The 14,142-nt window shown below is 47.6% G+C and overlaps 1 protein-coding gene across 25 annotated transcripts in view; it reads left to right on the plus strand.

Annotated features, from left to right (window-relative positions):
* Positions 1-14,142, plus strand: part of RPH3A (rabphilin 3A) — a 168,273-nt gene that overhangs the window by 123,347 nt on the left and 30,784 nt on the right. For 24 of the 25 annotated variants that reach the window (XM_074972902.1, XM_074972880.1, XM_074972899.1 and 21 more), the window contains 7 exons: positions 1,114-1,234; positions 2,297-2,383; positions 3,605-3,770; positions 5,064-5,105; positions 7,366-7,404; positions 7,889-7,996; positions 10,868-11,029. In XM_074972902.1, coding sequence (XP_074829003.1) covers positions 1,114-1,234; positions 2,297-2,383; positions 3,605-3,770; positions 5,064-5,105; positions 7,366-7,404; positions 7,889-7,996; positions 10,868-11,029 — 725 coding nt within the window. The remainder of the gene's footprint in view (positions 1-1,113; positions 1,235-2,296; positions 2,384-3,604; positions 3,771-5,063; positions 5,106-7,365; positions 7,405-7,888; positions 7,997-10,867; positions 11,030-14,142) is intronic. The other variant, XM_074972881.1, reaches the window with a different exon arrangement.

Consider the following 14,142-nt stretch of genomic DNA (forward strand, 5'->3'; position numbering starts at 1 on the left):
CCCATTGACTACAAGGGGCTTTGGCTCAGGTCCTTGATGGCTGTCCAGGATGGTGAAAGTTAAAGATCCTGGGATTCTTGGGAAAGAGTGAAGGGATGGCAAATGTTTCATTTCCCTGTAACCTGATCCTGGTTTTGAATGGGCTGTAGGTGCTCATGCGTAGCACCTGTAAGGATCTGACTCTGTGGCTATGGCTACACTACATCTTAAGTCGACATAAGTTATGTTGCTCAGGGGTGTGAATGAACCACCCCCCTGAGCAACATAACTTATGCCGACTTAGCGCCGTCCACACTGGCGCTTATGTCAGCGGAAGAGCTTGTCCTGCTGACATAGCTGCTGCCGCTCGTTGGGGGTGGATTAATTAAGTCATTGAGAGAACTTTATCCTGGTGGCTTAGAGCGGCTACACAGAGAGCATACTGCAGAGCAGCTGCATCACAGCTTCACTCTCCCTGGCACAAGAAAGAGGGTCAGGGAAATATTTTCCTTTTTTTTGGACAGCTTTATATCCTCTGAAAGGTACAGCCAGAGGGCTGTGTGCTCCCACAAGACCACAGGATTGTGGTTGCCCAGAGAATGACATGGGAGGTAAGTGAGGTGTCTGCTCTTACTCCAAGGGGGCGAACTTGAGACATTAACCTTTGACAATACCCATTCTTCTTTCTTCTCCTTCCAAACTCCTTATGCTGCTTCTTTCCTTCTAGTCTCCTGCTTTTCCCTCCTAACTGACTCCTTGTTGGGTTAGTCTGAGGGAGGCATTGCTACTGAGGGAAATCCTGATCAAAGAGGGAAGGTCATGCATATCTTTGCCCTGTCTAAAAGAAGAGTCTTTGTCATGTTGGTGGTTGCTAGGGCATTACCAATGGAAATATATCTGTTAACTAGCAGTGTTTCTCAACCTTTTGGTACCAGGACTGCTGCCTTCCTAAACTGTGTCAGGGCCATCTCTTGGGCCGGCGCTGGTCCTCGGATTGTTAGTTGAGAAATAATGAACTAAAGGACTAAAGTAAGTATCTGTGGTGTCCAGCAGAGGAGGGCTCGCCAGCGCCACTCTCCTGTCTCTTGCCCCGTGACTGTCTTTGTGCTACCGTGTCACGTTCTGTGTGTGCAGGCGTCTCATGAATCGCTTGGAGGACATGCGCAAGAACGTGGCCGGCGATGGGGTCAATCGCTGCATCCTGTGTGGAGAACAGCTGGGATCAGCTTGTGTGGTGTGTGAGGACTGCAAAAAGGTGAGACCTCACCTAGGCTGAACCTGAGAACTGCAGATCATACTCAGTGTATGCAGATCATACTTCAGCTCGTGTATTCGGGGACTCCTGGGTTCTACCCTAGCTCCGACATCGACTCCCTTGGGCAAATCACATAGGTTGTGATTTTTGAAAGCCGAGTAGGGGATTTAGAGACACAACTCCCATTAGTTTTAATGGAAGATGTGTATCTAAATGAGCTCTGGCGGAATGACTGTTTGGTTTTTTGTTTTTTGTTCACTTGCAGTGCTGAAAAAATAAAAAGAAATTTGTTTTGGGTAGAGCAAAGTGTTTGGTTTTTCGTTTGATTTTTGAGTTGTTTTTTTCCTTCAGGTTTTTAATTTTTTAAAAATAAAATTGAAGTAAGTTTCAGAACAAAATGTCTTTTTTTGACTCAAGACTTTTCTTTCTTTTTTTTTGAAAAAAGAAAAAATGTGACCAAGTCTTCACAAATTTGCACAATGTTTTGGTTGGCCCAAATCTGCATTTTTTGTGTGTGCGTGGGGGGGGGGGGGAAATTTAGTTCAAAAAATGTTTCCCAGCTTTAGTCTGAATCTGTTGGGTCAGCTTTGCAAATCTCAGCCTTAAACTTTATGCCTCCGTGAAACGAACCCACCTCCGCATGGCTTTGTGAGGGTTCGTGAGAAATCATTTTTAAACCATTTTGAATGTGTGAAGTGCCACAGGAAATGTCAAGTGTAATTATTATCACTAAATCTGAAATGTTGTCCCTCAGTTGCACTTTGACATAGCCGAACTTATGCTATGCAAAATGTCCTTCTGTTTTGGACTCGCTCTAACGCCCCATCACAGCACGGTGAGCATTGCTGGCAGTCTCAGTCTTAACTTTTTGAATTTCCTTGATCATTTATTTTTGTACCTTTGAAACCAGACCCAAACACACCTCTTAGGGTGAACAACTGTGAGTCTTTAACTACAGTAGGATTCAGGGATTGTTCTGCACAAGGCCTTTCTGGCAATGCTCGGTGGCAGCGACTTAGTGTCCCATTGTGCCATAAACATGTGATTTTGTTTTGTTGATAGAACGTCTGCACGAAGTGTGGCGTCGAGGCAACCAACAGCCGCCCTCATTCCATCTGGTTGTGCAAGATCTGCAGTGAGCAGAGAGAGGTTAGTGCAATTCTCCTGGCTGGTTTTACTTCCTCACTGCCCATGTCTGGGATTTCCTGCCGGTTCGTGGTTCCAGAATCGGTAGCGGTTTTAAGTCGGAGCTTTCACGATAGTTGTCCTTAGCATTTCTTGATATTAAGCATTCTGCCACGTGGAGCATTATTTAAGGGGCTGGCTTCATGCTTGTACAATATTAATTCTGTGTAGGCTTGTCCCAAGAATCCCAGAAGGAACTGTGTTAATTAGATATAGGGCCAACTTCTTTCCCAAGCCATTAAATCATTTAAATCTCTCTCTCTCTCTCTTCCCCCCTCATTCTCTACCCTCACTCCACGGACAAACTCCCATTGACAGATGAACAGCTCCGAGTTAGCAGGACCCTCTCAGTAGAGATGGGGCAACTTTTTTTGATGAAAAGCAGATTGAACAAGATGTGTTTTCCCCTAAGAAAATGAACCACTTTTGCGTGTACCAATCGTCTGTTCTGGAGAGGGTTTAATGGCCATCAGCCCCGTATTTTGGCTTGCCCTGTGCTTTTGTACTATGGCTCACAAATTGAGAGAATAGGTTACGTGGAGACTTTCCCTTTCTGACAGGTCGCTTTCAAGTGCTGTGGATATATATGTTCTGTAACACGGTGTCTGTTCAAAGAGAGGTGAAGTTTGGGGCCTTGGTACTCCATGCTGTTTCTGAGTCTGGAATACCAGGGCCCAACTCATGGTTGCATGGCACCTGGTGAGGTCATTTGCCCCAATGCCAAGTAGGCGTAAGGTGCTGTCATTCTGGGGTGATAAGGTTCTGCACTCACTTTGCATTGGTGTATGTGATTGCACAGTAGGCAAGGCCACAGTGAATTGTGCCCAGCATGCTTGTGAGTTGGAGAATGAGTCAAAACGCTGCTGTGTGCGAAAAGCTAGAATCATCCGTTCAAGCAGGCTGGAGAGTTAATTCAAGGCTAGCTATCAAAAGGCTCCACCCACCATCGCTTTGGGTACCATGCTCATCATTTCACTAAACAAGGTGATCAAACGAGCTCTCGAAGGCTGATCTGCCCAGCCAGAATGTAGCTATGGGGCAGCTGCTGAGAGCTAATTAACCCTTAAATGTGGGGCACATCCCACCTTGTTTAATAAAGGGATGCTCTTGTGGGCGAAGCACTGCCATTTTCAGGAGAGTGAGAACCTCCCTCTGAACCTCCCTTGTGCTCTGCCTCTTTTCCAGGTGTGGAAGCGTTCGGGGGCATGGTTCTTCAAGGGCTTGCCGAAGCAAGTGCTGCCTCGGCCAATGCCCGTCAGCAAGAACAAGCCGCCGCAAGCTCCCAGCGAACCTGCCTCCTCGGAGCCACCTGCTCAGGACCTGAAACTTCACTCCCGCACGCCGAGCCGTGGTAGGGGGTGGATTTTTGTCCTTCCATCTCCTCTCCAATCTCTCTAACGCAGCCTCAGGGGGTGGTGGGGTGGCTCATGGCAATATAGTGCAGTGTCTGGTAGTGAAAGCTTGGAAGATCCATCCCTATATGAACACGTGTTGACAGTAAAATGCCCAGTTGTTTTACTGCTAGTGTATGTTTTCTGATCAGCCTGTAGTTCGTCCTTTCACCCCCCCCCCCCCCCCCCGCGGGTAGCTGGGTGGCTCCATCCCCAACCCTCAAGACCCAGCTCTTGTGCCTCTTCTATCTGGAAGATCTCCAAGGCCCTGGGCAGCTTTTTAAAGGTTCTCTAACCTAAGCCACACACACGGCTGCGGTAAGTACCAAAGTATGCTCTGTGCAGGGAGACAAATTCACTGAGATGATTGTAGGGAACATGATTAATGTGAAACCTTGGTACTGCAGTAATTAAAATAAGAAACCCCAACAAAACAATTTTGGCCCCTTATGGATTCAATTAAAACGATCAATGGGCTGCAGTGCCCTTTAGAATGAAAGGCATGTTCATATAGTAAACCAGCAGTCTGATTGATACTCTCTAGAGTAAGCCTTGGATTTTGATTTTGTTCTGGAGAGAAAGGAGAGCAATTCCCTCCACCCCCTTCTTGAAAAGCTTCTGCTAACTTAATCACACACATCTAATCAGCCTGGAGGACCTCTGCTAAATTCCAGCGTGGAGTGAAATAGGGAAGGGAGCCTTGATCCTGAGTTCAAATCCTGCTCAGTAAAACCTCATGGAGAAGAACAGCTAAAATTCTTCCAGTAGGTAACCTCCATTTGGTGGAATTTCCTGGAGCTCCAGGATCACATAACTGTCCGTTCGTTGATGATTGAGTCTGAGGCATCCTACTTTAAGTTTATTCCTCAAGTGGTTAAGACACTGTCTTCCATGCCCAGTTCAGATCCTGGCCACATTCGGAAAGCCCTGCAAACTTGCCTGTTTGTCCCAGCTTTTCTGTACCTGTTGGCTCAGCTTCTTCTACCTACTCCCCTCCTCCCTTTAAAGTCACGATGCTGAGGGTACTGTAGGATATTCACCCCCTGTGAGTGGAAATTGCTTTTGCCTTAATATAAGCCATACATCCCAGTTCCAGGATGATGAACACTCACATATGTTCAAGCTAATGACTGCATTGCTGCCCCAGCTTTTGGCTAGGAGGGCAGCACTACAGCTCATTGCAGATCTCCTCTTTTCATCTTGGTACGAGGGTTCGCTCCATTCATTGACTGCTCTTTGTTTGTGCTGCCCAGGGCAAGCCGAGGCCGGGGCCTCTGCCGAACAGGACTCTTACGGTAAGAGCGCTGGCTTTCAAACCTCTACCCGGCTGCTTTCTCATTAGCGCGTTTGCTGAATGTTCCTGCCTGCTAATGCTCAGGGACATGCAGCAGCCAGGTTTCTCCTCCCACCCCACCGTAATCCATCAGCAGGGCCCGTAAGTGCATGAAAGCTTTTGATTAAATTTAATTTCCTCTTTAGTTTTTTCTTTGTAATTTATAAACAGGTGTGTGGGTGGGATGGGATACCTTCAGAGAACACTTCCCATGTGATGGAAAAGGCTCATTCACCCAGAGAGGTGACCAGTGCCACCCTGCTGAGCGATGATGCCCGCGGCATCTGGCTCAGAGGTGTTCGCCTCTTGTTTCCCACGTTCCTCTTATGTGCTTCCACTCTTCCATTCTGAAGAACGTCTTCCGGAAACCTACCCTTCCCTGGAGCAAGAATTCAGAGCTCTTGCTAGCTAGTTTAATCTTCCCTCTCTTCTTCTGACACCCCCCAATGACTCAGTCATTTGTGGTGGGACTTGAAGTCACCTGGGGACCATAGCAAAACAATGCTATTCATGAGATTGTGTAAATATCGGCTTGAAAACCTGCTGCCAGATGACTGTTGGGAGCCGTGTACTGCCCCTGCAGGCCAAAGTACAACAGGAGTGTTTCTGTTTATTTCAGTGGGAGTTGGCTTGTGCTGCATGTGAGTTTGTGCTGGGAACTTCTTAGGATTCGATCCAAAGCTATGGTTAGATGTGGGTCCGCTGCAAAATTCAGGTCCAAATTTCAAGCTCCCAAAGTCAGGGGATGTTTGGAGTTCAGGTTATTGGATTGGTCCCATCTCGGATTTATGGGTTTTTGAAGCCAGAAAGGACCCCTATGATCACTGAGCCTGACCTCCTGCATAACACAAGTCATAATAGAATCGCCATTGTTTTCTTGTCATTAATCAATTACAAATATTAAGTCCTTTCTGCTGTGGTTATTTTTATCCAGGGGTTCCAGCTAGCACTGTAATGTAGTTATGGGAAGCCTGTCACATAACAGGGTATTTTTATACCGACACCACCCGTTTCACAGGAATTTAGTTATTTTGGGGCACTCCCACCTCCTGTCCATTTCTCAGTTGAAATGTTGTAATTGAAAGAGCCGAACTACATCTGTAGGTGGTGTTTCCTGACGTGGATTCACATGCTCCTCACTGTATTTTCAGGTTATTTAATTTGAGTCACGCAACCCCTCCTCCAAAACCCTTCATGTAAGAGAAACTTTAGAGAGAGACAGCTGTCGATTACACATTGTGAAAGAGACTGAGACCACAACCCTAGAATGGCAACTTCTACTCCTGATGTGGGTTCCCTCTATTGCCTTGGAGTTCCCTATATTGCCAATATAACCTACACTAGCACAGAGTGGGAAAATGGCCCCTTCTAGTGCCTGGTCCACAAAGAGGATAAGAGTTTACTACAGCTTCCAGCTAGAAGAGCTACTCTTTTAGCTTAAGCTGTAGAGGCGCATGCAGTTAGCACTGAAAGTCCTGGCTTCTCACCAAACCTGGGTGGTGAGTTAGCTTTAAATTTCTCATTGCGGTGAAGGAGGATGCTAATGTTTAACTGTTCCAGTGGGGCAGGTATTAATACATAAAAGAATGTAAAGCACTTTGAAAGTGAAGTGTGCTCTACAAGTGCTAGGTGGTATTATTCAGGGGGCAGCATTGTTACTCACATCTATCCTTTCAATTGGGTTATAGTCATTTCCTTAACACCTTTCCTGGCAGGGAGGTCCAAGATTTTTACCCTGACTTTTAACCCTGCCCTATATCAGGCAGTCCCTTGCTTCTGGGCAGAGGTGGGATGAAACCTGTCATTGATCCTGGATTGAGGACCTCTTACCTGGCCTGGGGAGAGCCAGGGTCACCGTGTGCTGCATTCTCGCCGTACTCCTGTGCGTGGCTGCTGGGGAGCGAGTGGTGGTGCTTGGTGCCTGGCTCTGAGCTGGCATCACCAGGCCGGCCTGTTTATTTGGAATCGTAGCCCCATGGTTAAAATCTGAATCACAGTGTAAATCGCATAGAATTACCTGACACCCACATTTAATGCCAGGCATGTGCCTCGGGATTGAGGCTGTCGGAGTAATGATTAGCCTGCTGGTTACTTTGTCTTCAGAGCAGCAGAGGGTCACTGATCAGTATGGCTCTTGCAGACTGAGGTCTGGCCAGCAGTACAAAAGCATAACCCCCAGCCTTGTGTCGCTGCAAACATTCACCTTTTCCATTTCCTTTCAGGTGGCTCTGAGGAGAAGAGGGGAATGGGCAGGAAACCAGGTTTGTTTCTAAGCTATGGATGCCTTTCCCCCCTTCCTTAATAAAGGATTTCCTCCCTCAATTTATTCCAGAGCCAGAATTTGCTGGGGCAGATGCCCAGATGCCTTCAATAGCTTGGAAGTTTTGATTATTAGTTAGCGAAGCCATGTTTAGTTTCCAAGTGCATAATACTGTGACAAAGCTATGGCTACCTAGGACTTTACAACTATCCCTCTGGAGCACACAGTGGCCACTCAGAATTCCACAGTGATAGCAGAATAGAGCTCAGACTCCAACACCACAGGTCCTGCTACATGCGCTAAAGGAGAATCTCCATTTGCCATTAGCAATATAGGGCTTATGACCTACACTTGAGCAATTCTGTTTCCATCCAGTAGAGGGCAGCAGAGCATATACACATTAGCCTGTTGATTTGCAGGGAATTGCAGTTTGTTTTTGGGTTTTGTGACTGTTTTAATCAAAGTCTGTTTTTGTTTGTGTTTAGTCAAATCCCGGGACCCCAGCCATGATTCTGAACGTGGCTATAGTTCAGAAGAAGAGAATCCTGCTGCCTACAGGGGAAGGAAGGGGACGAGACAAAGGCCAGAAGCAGGTAAAGATTTGCTAGCTTGGCTGAGAGCAGTGACTAATGCAGGGAGGATCGGGATTCTGTACAATGAATCTGCTGGCTCTTGATGGGGCAGAGAACGCCCTCTGGCGGCTGTGACCTGTCCCGTTGGCAATACGCCTTCCGGTGCCTCAGTCCAAGCCTGAACGGGAATTCAGGTGCTGAATGCATTTAAGTTTCTCTGAATGGAAAGCAGAGAGAGACCAGCTGCCCCCTGCCCCAGCTTTCACTCAGGAAATCTGGCAAGGCAACATCCTGAGCAACATCACAGCTTTACATGCACTCTCCGCTCCCAGCACTGACGCATGCTGTTGACTCTTGGGGGTTGATTTGGCTCAGGGAAAGCTTGGGCCTGGATGTAAGCAGGTGCACTTGCTTAGGAGTCTCACCTGTTTATGCCAGGGCTGAATCTTTCCTGGCCTGATTATCACAGGTAACGAGCACCTGCTGCTCCCACTGACATCGGACGGTGGTGCGGGTTCGAGGCCCAAATGAAAACCAGGCCGTTAGACTCTTCTCCATGCTGAGCAAAACTCACCTCTATTCGGCCGGCTAGCGCAGCACTCATGCACTGCTCAAGTCCCCCCAGCCTCTGATTTTTCGTTGCCTTGACACCCAAAACTGGAGGCAGCCAAAATCCGAGGCTGAGGGGAACGCCTAGGCCTTTTGCTCGGACCTCCGCCCAAGGGTGGATTTCACCCACTGAGAGCAGACCCCACTGTGGGTGGGGAGGGGTTCCTGAGCATGCAGCTGGTTTAATCAACACACTAGCCCATAGCCCAACCACGCCTCAGAATCTTTCCTATGTACAATGGCTGGGGACAGCCGCTGTTTAAATATGGCTGCCGCTTATGCATTTCTGCATGCAATGTAGGCAGGGTCTTAAACAACCTTTAAACCATTAGCCCTACTGCGTGTGACCATTTATCACTATTTAACCAGGCCGCTCCTGGTAATCAGCGCCCTCTTAGTGTGCCAATGACTTTCCCAAGGCTGCCTTTTGTATATATCCCTGCTGTTCTGCAGAGACAAGTCTCCTGGTGTGAGAGGCACGTTTTTTCCCCACATTAACTCTCTCTACACTTACATAGCCGCCCCCGACCTGTTGCTATACACACTCTCCTGGTGTGTGGAGACCCTGAGAATTCATCCAAGGGTAAAGATACCATTTATGTCATAAGAAAGATTTATACCTGGCATCTTCAGCACAAGCCAGGTAAGTGCTGAGACTTTTTGCATTCCAGCCAGGGGTTGCAATTTATCAACAAGAGGAGATCAGAATCACTAGCCAACGTGGCTGTAATTTATCTATTCAAACAGCCGGCGCCAGATGAATGTAAATAAAGACAAAGACCGCGATTGTGGTTGTCTCTGAAAGGGAAGGTGATAGAATATTACACCACCTTCTAGGGCACAGTAAGGCTGTAATTTCATTAGTGGGCACGAGAAGTTACCATAAAGGGAAGTCTCCAGCATGGGTTTCAACTTAGCCCTATGGCCCCTGCATGCTGAGCCCGACCTCTCAAAGGCATTTTCCACTCTGTCTCCCCAGCATCCACTCCTACAGGCCTCCCCCGAGCAGCTGAGCTGAGGGTAAGCCATTGCTCAGTAGGACTCGTTAGTGTCCCCGTCTGGCATAAGATACCCCGAATGATGCAAAATACCCACTCGTACATACCCCTCCTTAGAACACGCCCTGGGCTTGGTCACGCGTTCTTACATGTATTTCATCCCAATGCATTGCTGTCAAACAATGTATTTTGTGCATTTATGCCTGTGATTGTAGTTTGGTGCAAACAGCTGACATGCCAGATTCACAGCTGGCATAAGCAGGAGCAACTCGGTTGATTGAGCTCCTGCTTCCCCCAGCTGGCACAAAGAGTAAATCTAACTGCATGCTAAGGAGCAGGACAGCGGCCCTTAGCTAGTGATGACAGGCTTCACTTGAGGTAGCAACAAGCGTAGCTAGAATCTGCTGAGAAGTTGTTTCTTTTCAGATCTGCCTAACAAAATGGTTCGATTGGAGACACACGGTGAAGCCATCTGCTTGGATCTATTGGATGAATCCAGCTGGTCTCAGACATTTCATGCCGTTGAGTTTTCACCCTACTGTGAGACAGAATGAGTTCTGTGTCATTTTGCTCTTCAAAAGCGTGCTCTCCACCAGCCACCTTCGCTCTGGCTGTTGCTAACAGCTGCCTGTTTTCTTGGTTTCAGAGGAGCAGCCGTGTTAGTTTGTATTCGCAAAAAGAAAAGGAGGAGTTGTGGCACCTTAGAGACTAACAAATTTATTAGAGCATAAGCTTTCGTGAGCTACCGATGAAGTGAGCTGTAGTTCACGAAAGCTTATGCTCTAATAAATTTGTTAGTCTCTAAGGAGACACAAGTCCTCCTTTTCTGTTTTCTTGGCTGGCTTTGGTGGCTTGATTGATCAGATTTGTGTGATTTTTAAGAAACCCCTATCATCTAGCTAGGGATAGCTGGTTATTGTAAGCAGGCCATTGTATATTGCCCTCTGGCCGAATCCTTCACTCCCATTGTCCTACTCTAGGTGGCTAATGCTAGCACATTTCTTCTCCCTCCCCCTCAGTTTCCTTCTCTGCTCTTTCCCGTCTCTCCCTCCCTTGCTGTGACATGTGCTTGTGGCAGAGGCGGTGATAAAGCTGGAAGTTGCCCTTCCACAAAGCAACGTTAACTTCATAAACACGATAGTTATGGGCAATAAAAAATCCCCAGATCTGGCGACGTTCCCAGAGTTCCATGTGGGGTGATTTGCAATACATGGAAATGGGATGGATTTATAATTCTGATCGAGAAAAGCCAACCTCCCCGTTGCTGTTGTTGCTGTACTTTCAGGCAGTGAACCAACGGCTGCTGCTTCTGGCCGGGGAAGCTACCCACCTCCTAGCCGCAAACCGTCTGAGGTCAGAATGGCTCCAAGTGGCAGCGAGTTTTCTGGCAGGGTTGCTGAGAACTGGGAGTACGCAGCGGAAAGCGAAGTCAACAGAAGCCCTGGAAGTGAGAGAAAGCAATGAAAAGTCTACTGGGGGTGGGGTGGGGGAGGGTGGAAGGGGGGGAGTGGGTTCCTGGTCCTGCCTGCAGGCTATAGCGTTGTGTAGGATAGCGTGCGATCAGTGTCAGTCTGGAAAGAGCCAGCCTGGAATGAAGTTGGGTAAGTTGTGCCTCTCTGCCTTATAGCAAACTGCCTGCTTTGTCCAGACTGACCCTCCAGAGCTTCCCCCTAGCAGACAAGCAGGACCCCTTCCCACTCCCCTTAAAGTGATAGCAACCAACACAAGCCTCAATACACCACACTTAGCAGACTGAATGCTGCTGCAGACCAAATAAATCTGGCTTTGAGTGGGGCTGGGTTTCTGGACAAGTCCAGGACCAACACTCCCTTCAGCTTCAGGAGGCTTGAAGCCCAGAGCCCGATCAGGCTCATCAGATTTGAATGACGAGACCAGCCTGTGTCCCTCCCTCCCTCCCCCAAGAGGAGCTCTGGTCCCAGTCACTGATGCTGGGCAGACACAGACTTACTCTTTCTTATTTCCTCCCTTGACGCTGACACTATTTCCCTTCTTCACTTTCCCAGCGTAAGGGAGAACGGGGATCATGCCACAAACCGTTACCAGGGCTACTCAGCTGAATTTGCTTTGCCCGTGCCAGTGCCCCCTGCTGGGTTTTGCTACCCAGGAGTGTTCGTGGGAGTGAGATTGAGTGGCACAAATAATCACCAAAAGCTACGTTCAGAACTGACCATGCAGCAAGTGAATCTGCTTGCACAGAGCTGTGCTCACGTAGGAGGGGACTGCACACTCACCTCCTCCTTGAAGAGAAATAGCACCATTGTTTGCCTGGATCTGTCTGAGCTGCTCCCTTTAAGCACAAGCAGAGGAGAAATCCTGCTGTCATTATTTACGCCAGACTCCCACAGAATTCCTAGTGGGCTGGATTTTTTTAATGTATCCTCAGTACTTAACCTTGAGGTAGGTCAAAATTCTACAGATGAGGAAACTGAGGTACAAAGGTCGGGGGCTTGCAGTTAGTCTGTGAGCCAGACTTAGCAGCCAAAGAATCCTGGGACCCAGTCCTTCTGTTAGGCCACCATGCTGAATACGTGTCAGACTCTCTTGCCTTTCTCATGCTGGGGTGTGTGTGTGTTTAATATAAATGATATATGTATAGTGTGTGTGTGTGAGAATTTGCAAAGTGCTTTGAGATCCCCAGGTAGAAGGTGCTATGTACATGGCATTTTAGTTGTTATAAAACTAGATTAAATGCAAAATAATTGTTACCTTTGGAGAATTCAGACCGTTTCCCAAACATGTCTCCTCTTCCAAGGTGAGGCGGACAGGTGCCAAATGAGCCCAGCCATAACACACTGATGCTGCACATACTCTCCGTGCGGTAATTTCAAAGCTTCATTGATGAAGGCCACTGCCTTGATTCTGCTCAGTGTCACTTGTTCCATGAAAATTTAATGGGCCCCAAGCTCTTGTAAATTGTTCTGATAAAAACTGATGACTGACAGCTTATGCCAGAGCTTGTCGAGGACAGAATTCTCCCTAGGGGGCGTTGTAGGTTGACAGGCAACTTCAGAGACGGCCTTTCAGCAGGGAGCTGAGCTGGTAAATTTATGTTGTGAGCTAAACACCACTGGAAAAAATCCAAGTTCTCTTTAATTCCTTGGATATAAAAGGAATACTTAATAGCCAACTGCTGGAGATACTAATCATGTAATTCCCTTGCCTGGTGCCAGATGGAGTCTGTGCTTTCAATTTCATGTTCCTGTGAATAACAGAGGTAGAGTGGACTGAATATTAAGGGTGTATATCAGCCTGCGGGTCATGCAGGAGCCCTCAGAGCACTTTCACAGTTTATCTCATCAACCGTAATCTCTGTTGGACAGTACAGCCTGGCAGTAGTTCTGTTGTTTAATCCAGTCCATATGTATGTGCAGTGGAGATTGCTGCAGTAGTTCCTATTATCTTAGCGTTACTTGCAGCGAATCAGTGTAATCTGTCTATCAGCAGAGTTCATTGTCCTACGCACTGGGCTAACCTGGTGCAGTAGGTTGGAAGGACTGCATCAGGAAACTTTATAAAGATTTTCCCCAGTGCACCCAGGCCATGAGAGCTGGGTGAATACAGCATAAAATCTCCTGTGAATAAGGTTTGCTGCTGAATTCAGCTGAGCCGTGCTTTAAACAAGTGCTTAAATCCTTCCCTATTCAGGAAAGCAATGGGGCTTAAGCATGTGCTTAAAGTTAAACATAAGCTTAAATGCTTTCCTGAATAGGGATGCTTTCCCGACACACTCATCCAATCAGGGAGAAGAAACCATACCATGTGACTCGCATCATTCCCACTCAGCACAGATTGAATGGTGAATCTTTGTTGAGGATTTTTTGCTCTAGTCTCTACCCAGGTTAAAAATCAGGGAAAAAAGGATTGTTTGGGGGAAAAAAATAAAGAATGAATTTGAGTTAGTTGCAACCTCAAACACAGGAACCACCGGGCTGGATCAGACCCAGGATCCACCTAGTCCAGTACATTGTCCCTGATAGTGGCCAGCACCAGATAAAGGTGGAAGCGTGGCTTGCTCTTTCTGTGCCCTATTGAAATAATTCTCGATGTGCGTACGTATTGATAGGGGCACTAGACGTGGTCTGAAGTGAATGGGTTGTGAGCTTGATCTTGCCAGGTGCTGAATTCCCTTCACCCCACAGCAGCTTTCAGGATTAGGTCCTAGGGCTGCTTTTCCACCAGGCCATTGTTCAAAAGGAGTGGGAGCAGCCCGCCATTGTATTCCGGTTTAGGGGGTTTAGGTTCTTCTCTCTCTGTGACAAAAGAGGAGCAGCTGTTTTATCACATCCTGTAAGATCATAACTCCGGCTGTGCAGCAGACAAGGAACCTTATTCTATTGACTATAAATATAACTTCCCAGAGGCCATGCTGATCTGGCTTTGCTTGATCGGCCTCTGCTGGTACCGGTCATTGAAAAACTTTGCTTCAACTTCTTGGTGCTTGCGTGCTTGCCAGTCAGTGGTGTGGATGCTTGGCAGCTCTTATGCTCTGATCCCTGTGGGGACTGCCGCAAACCTTCACCTCTTCCTGCCCTCCTTACA

This window comes from Natator depressus, chromosome 15, assembly GCF_965152275.1.
Source record: "Natator depressus isolate rNatDep1 chromosome 15, rNatDep2.hap1, whole genome shotgun sequence".
In the NCBI taxonomy this organism is placed as follows: Eukaryota; Metazoa; Chordata; order Testudines; family Cheloniidae; genus Natator; species Natator depressus.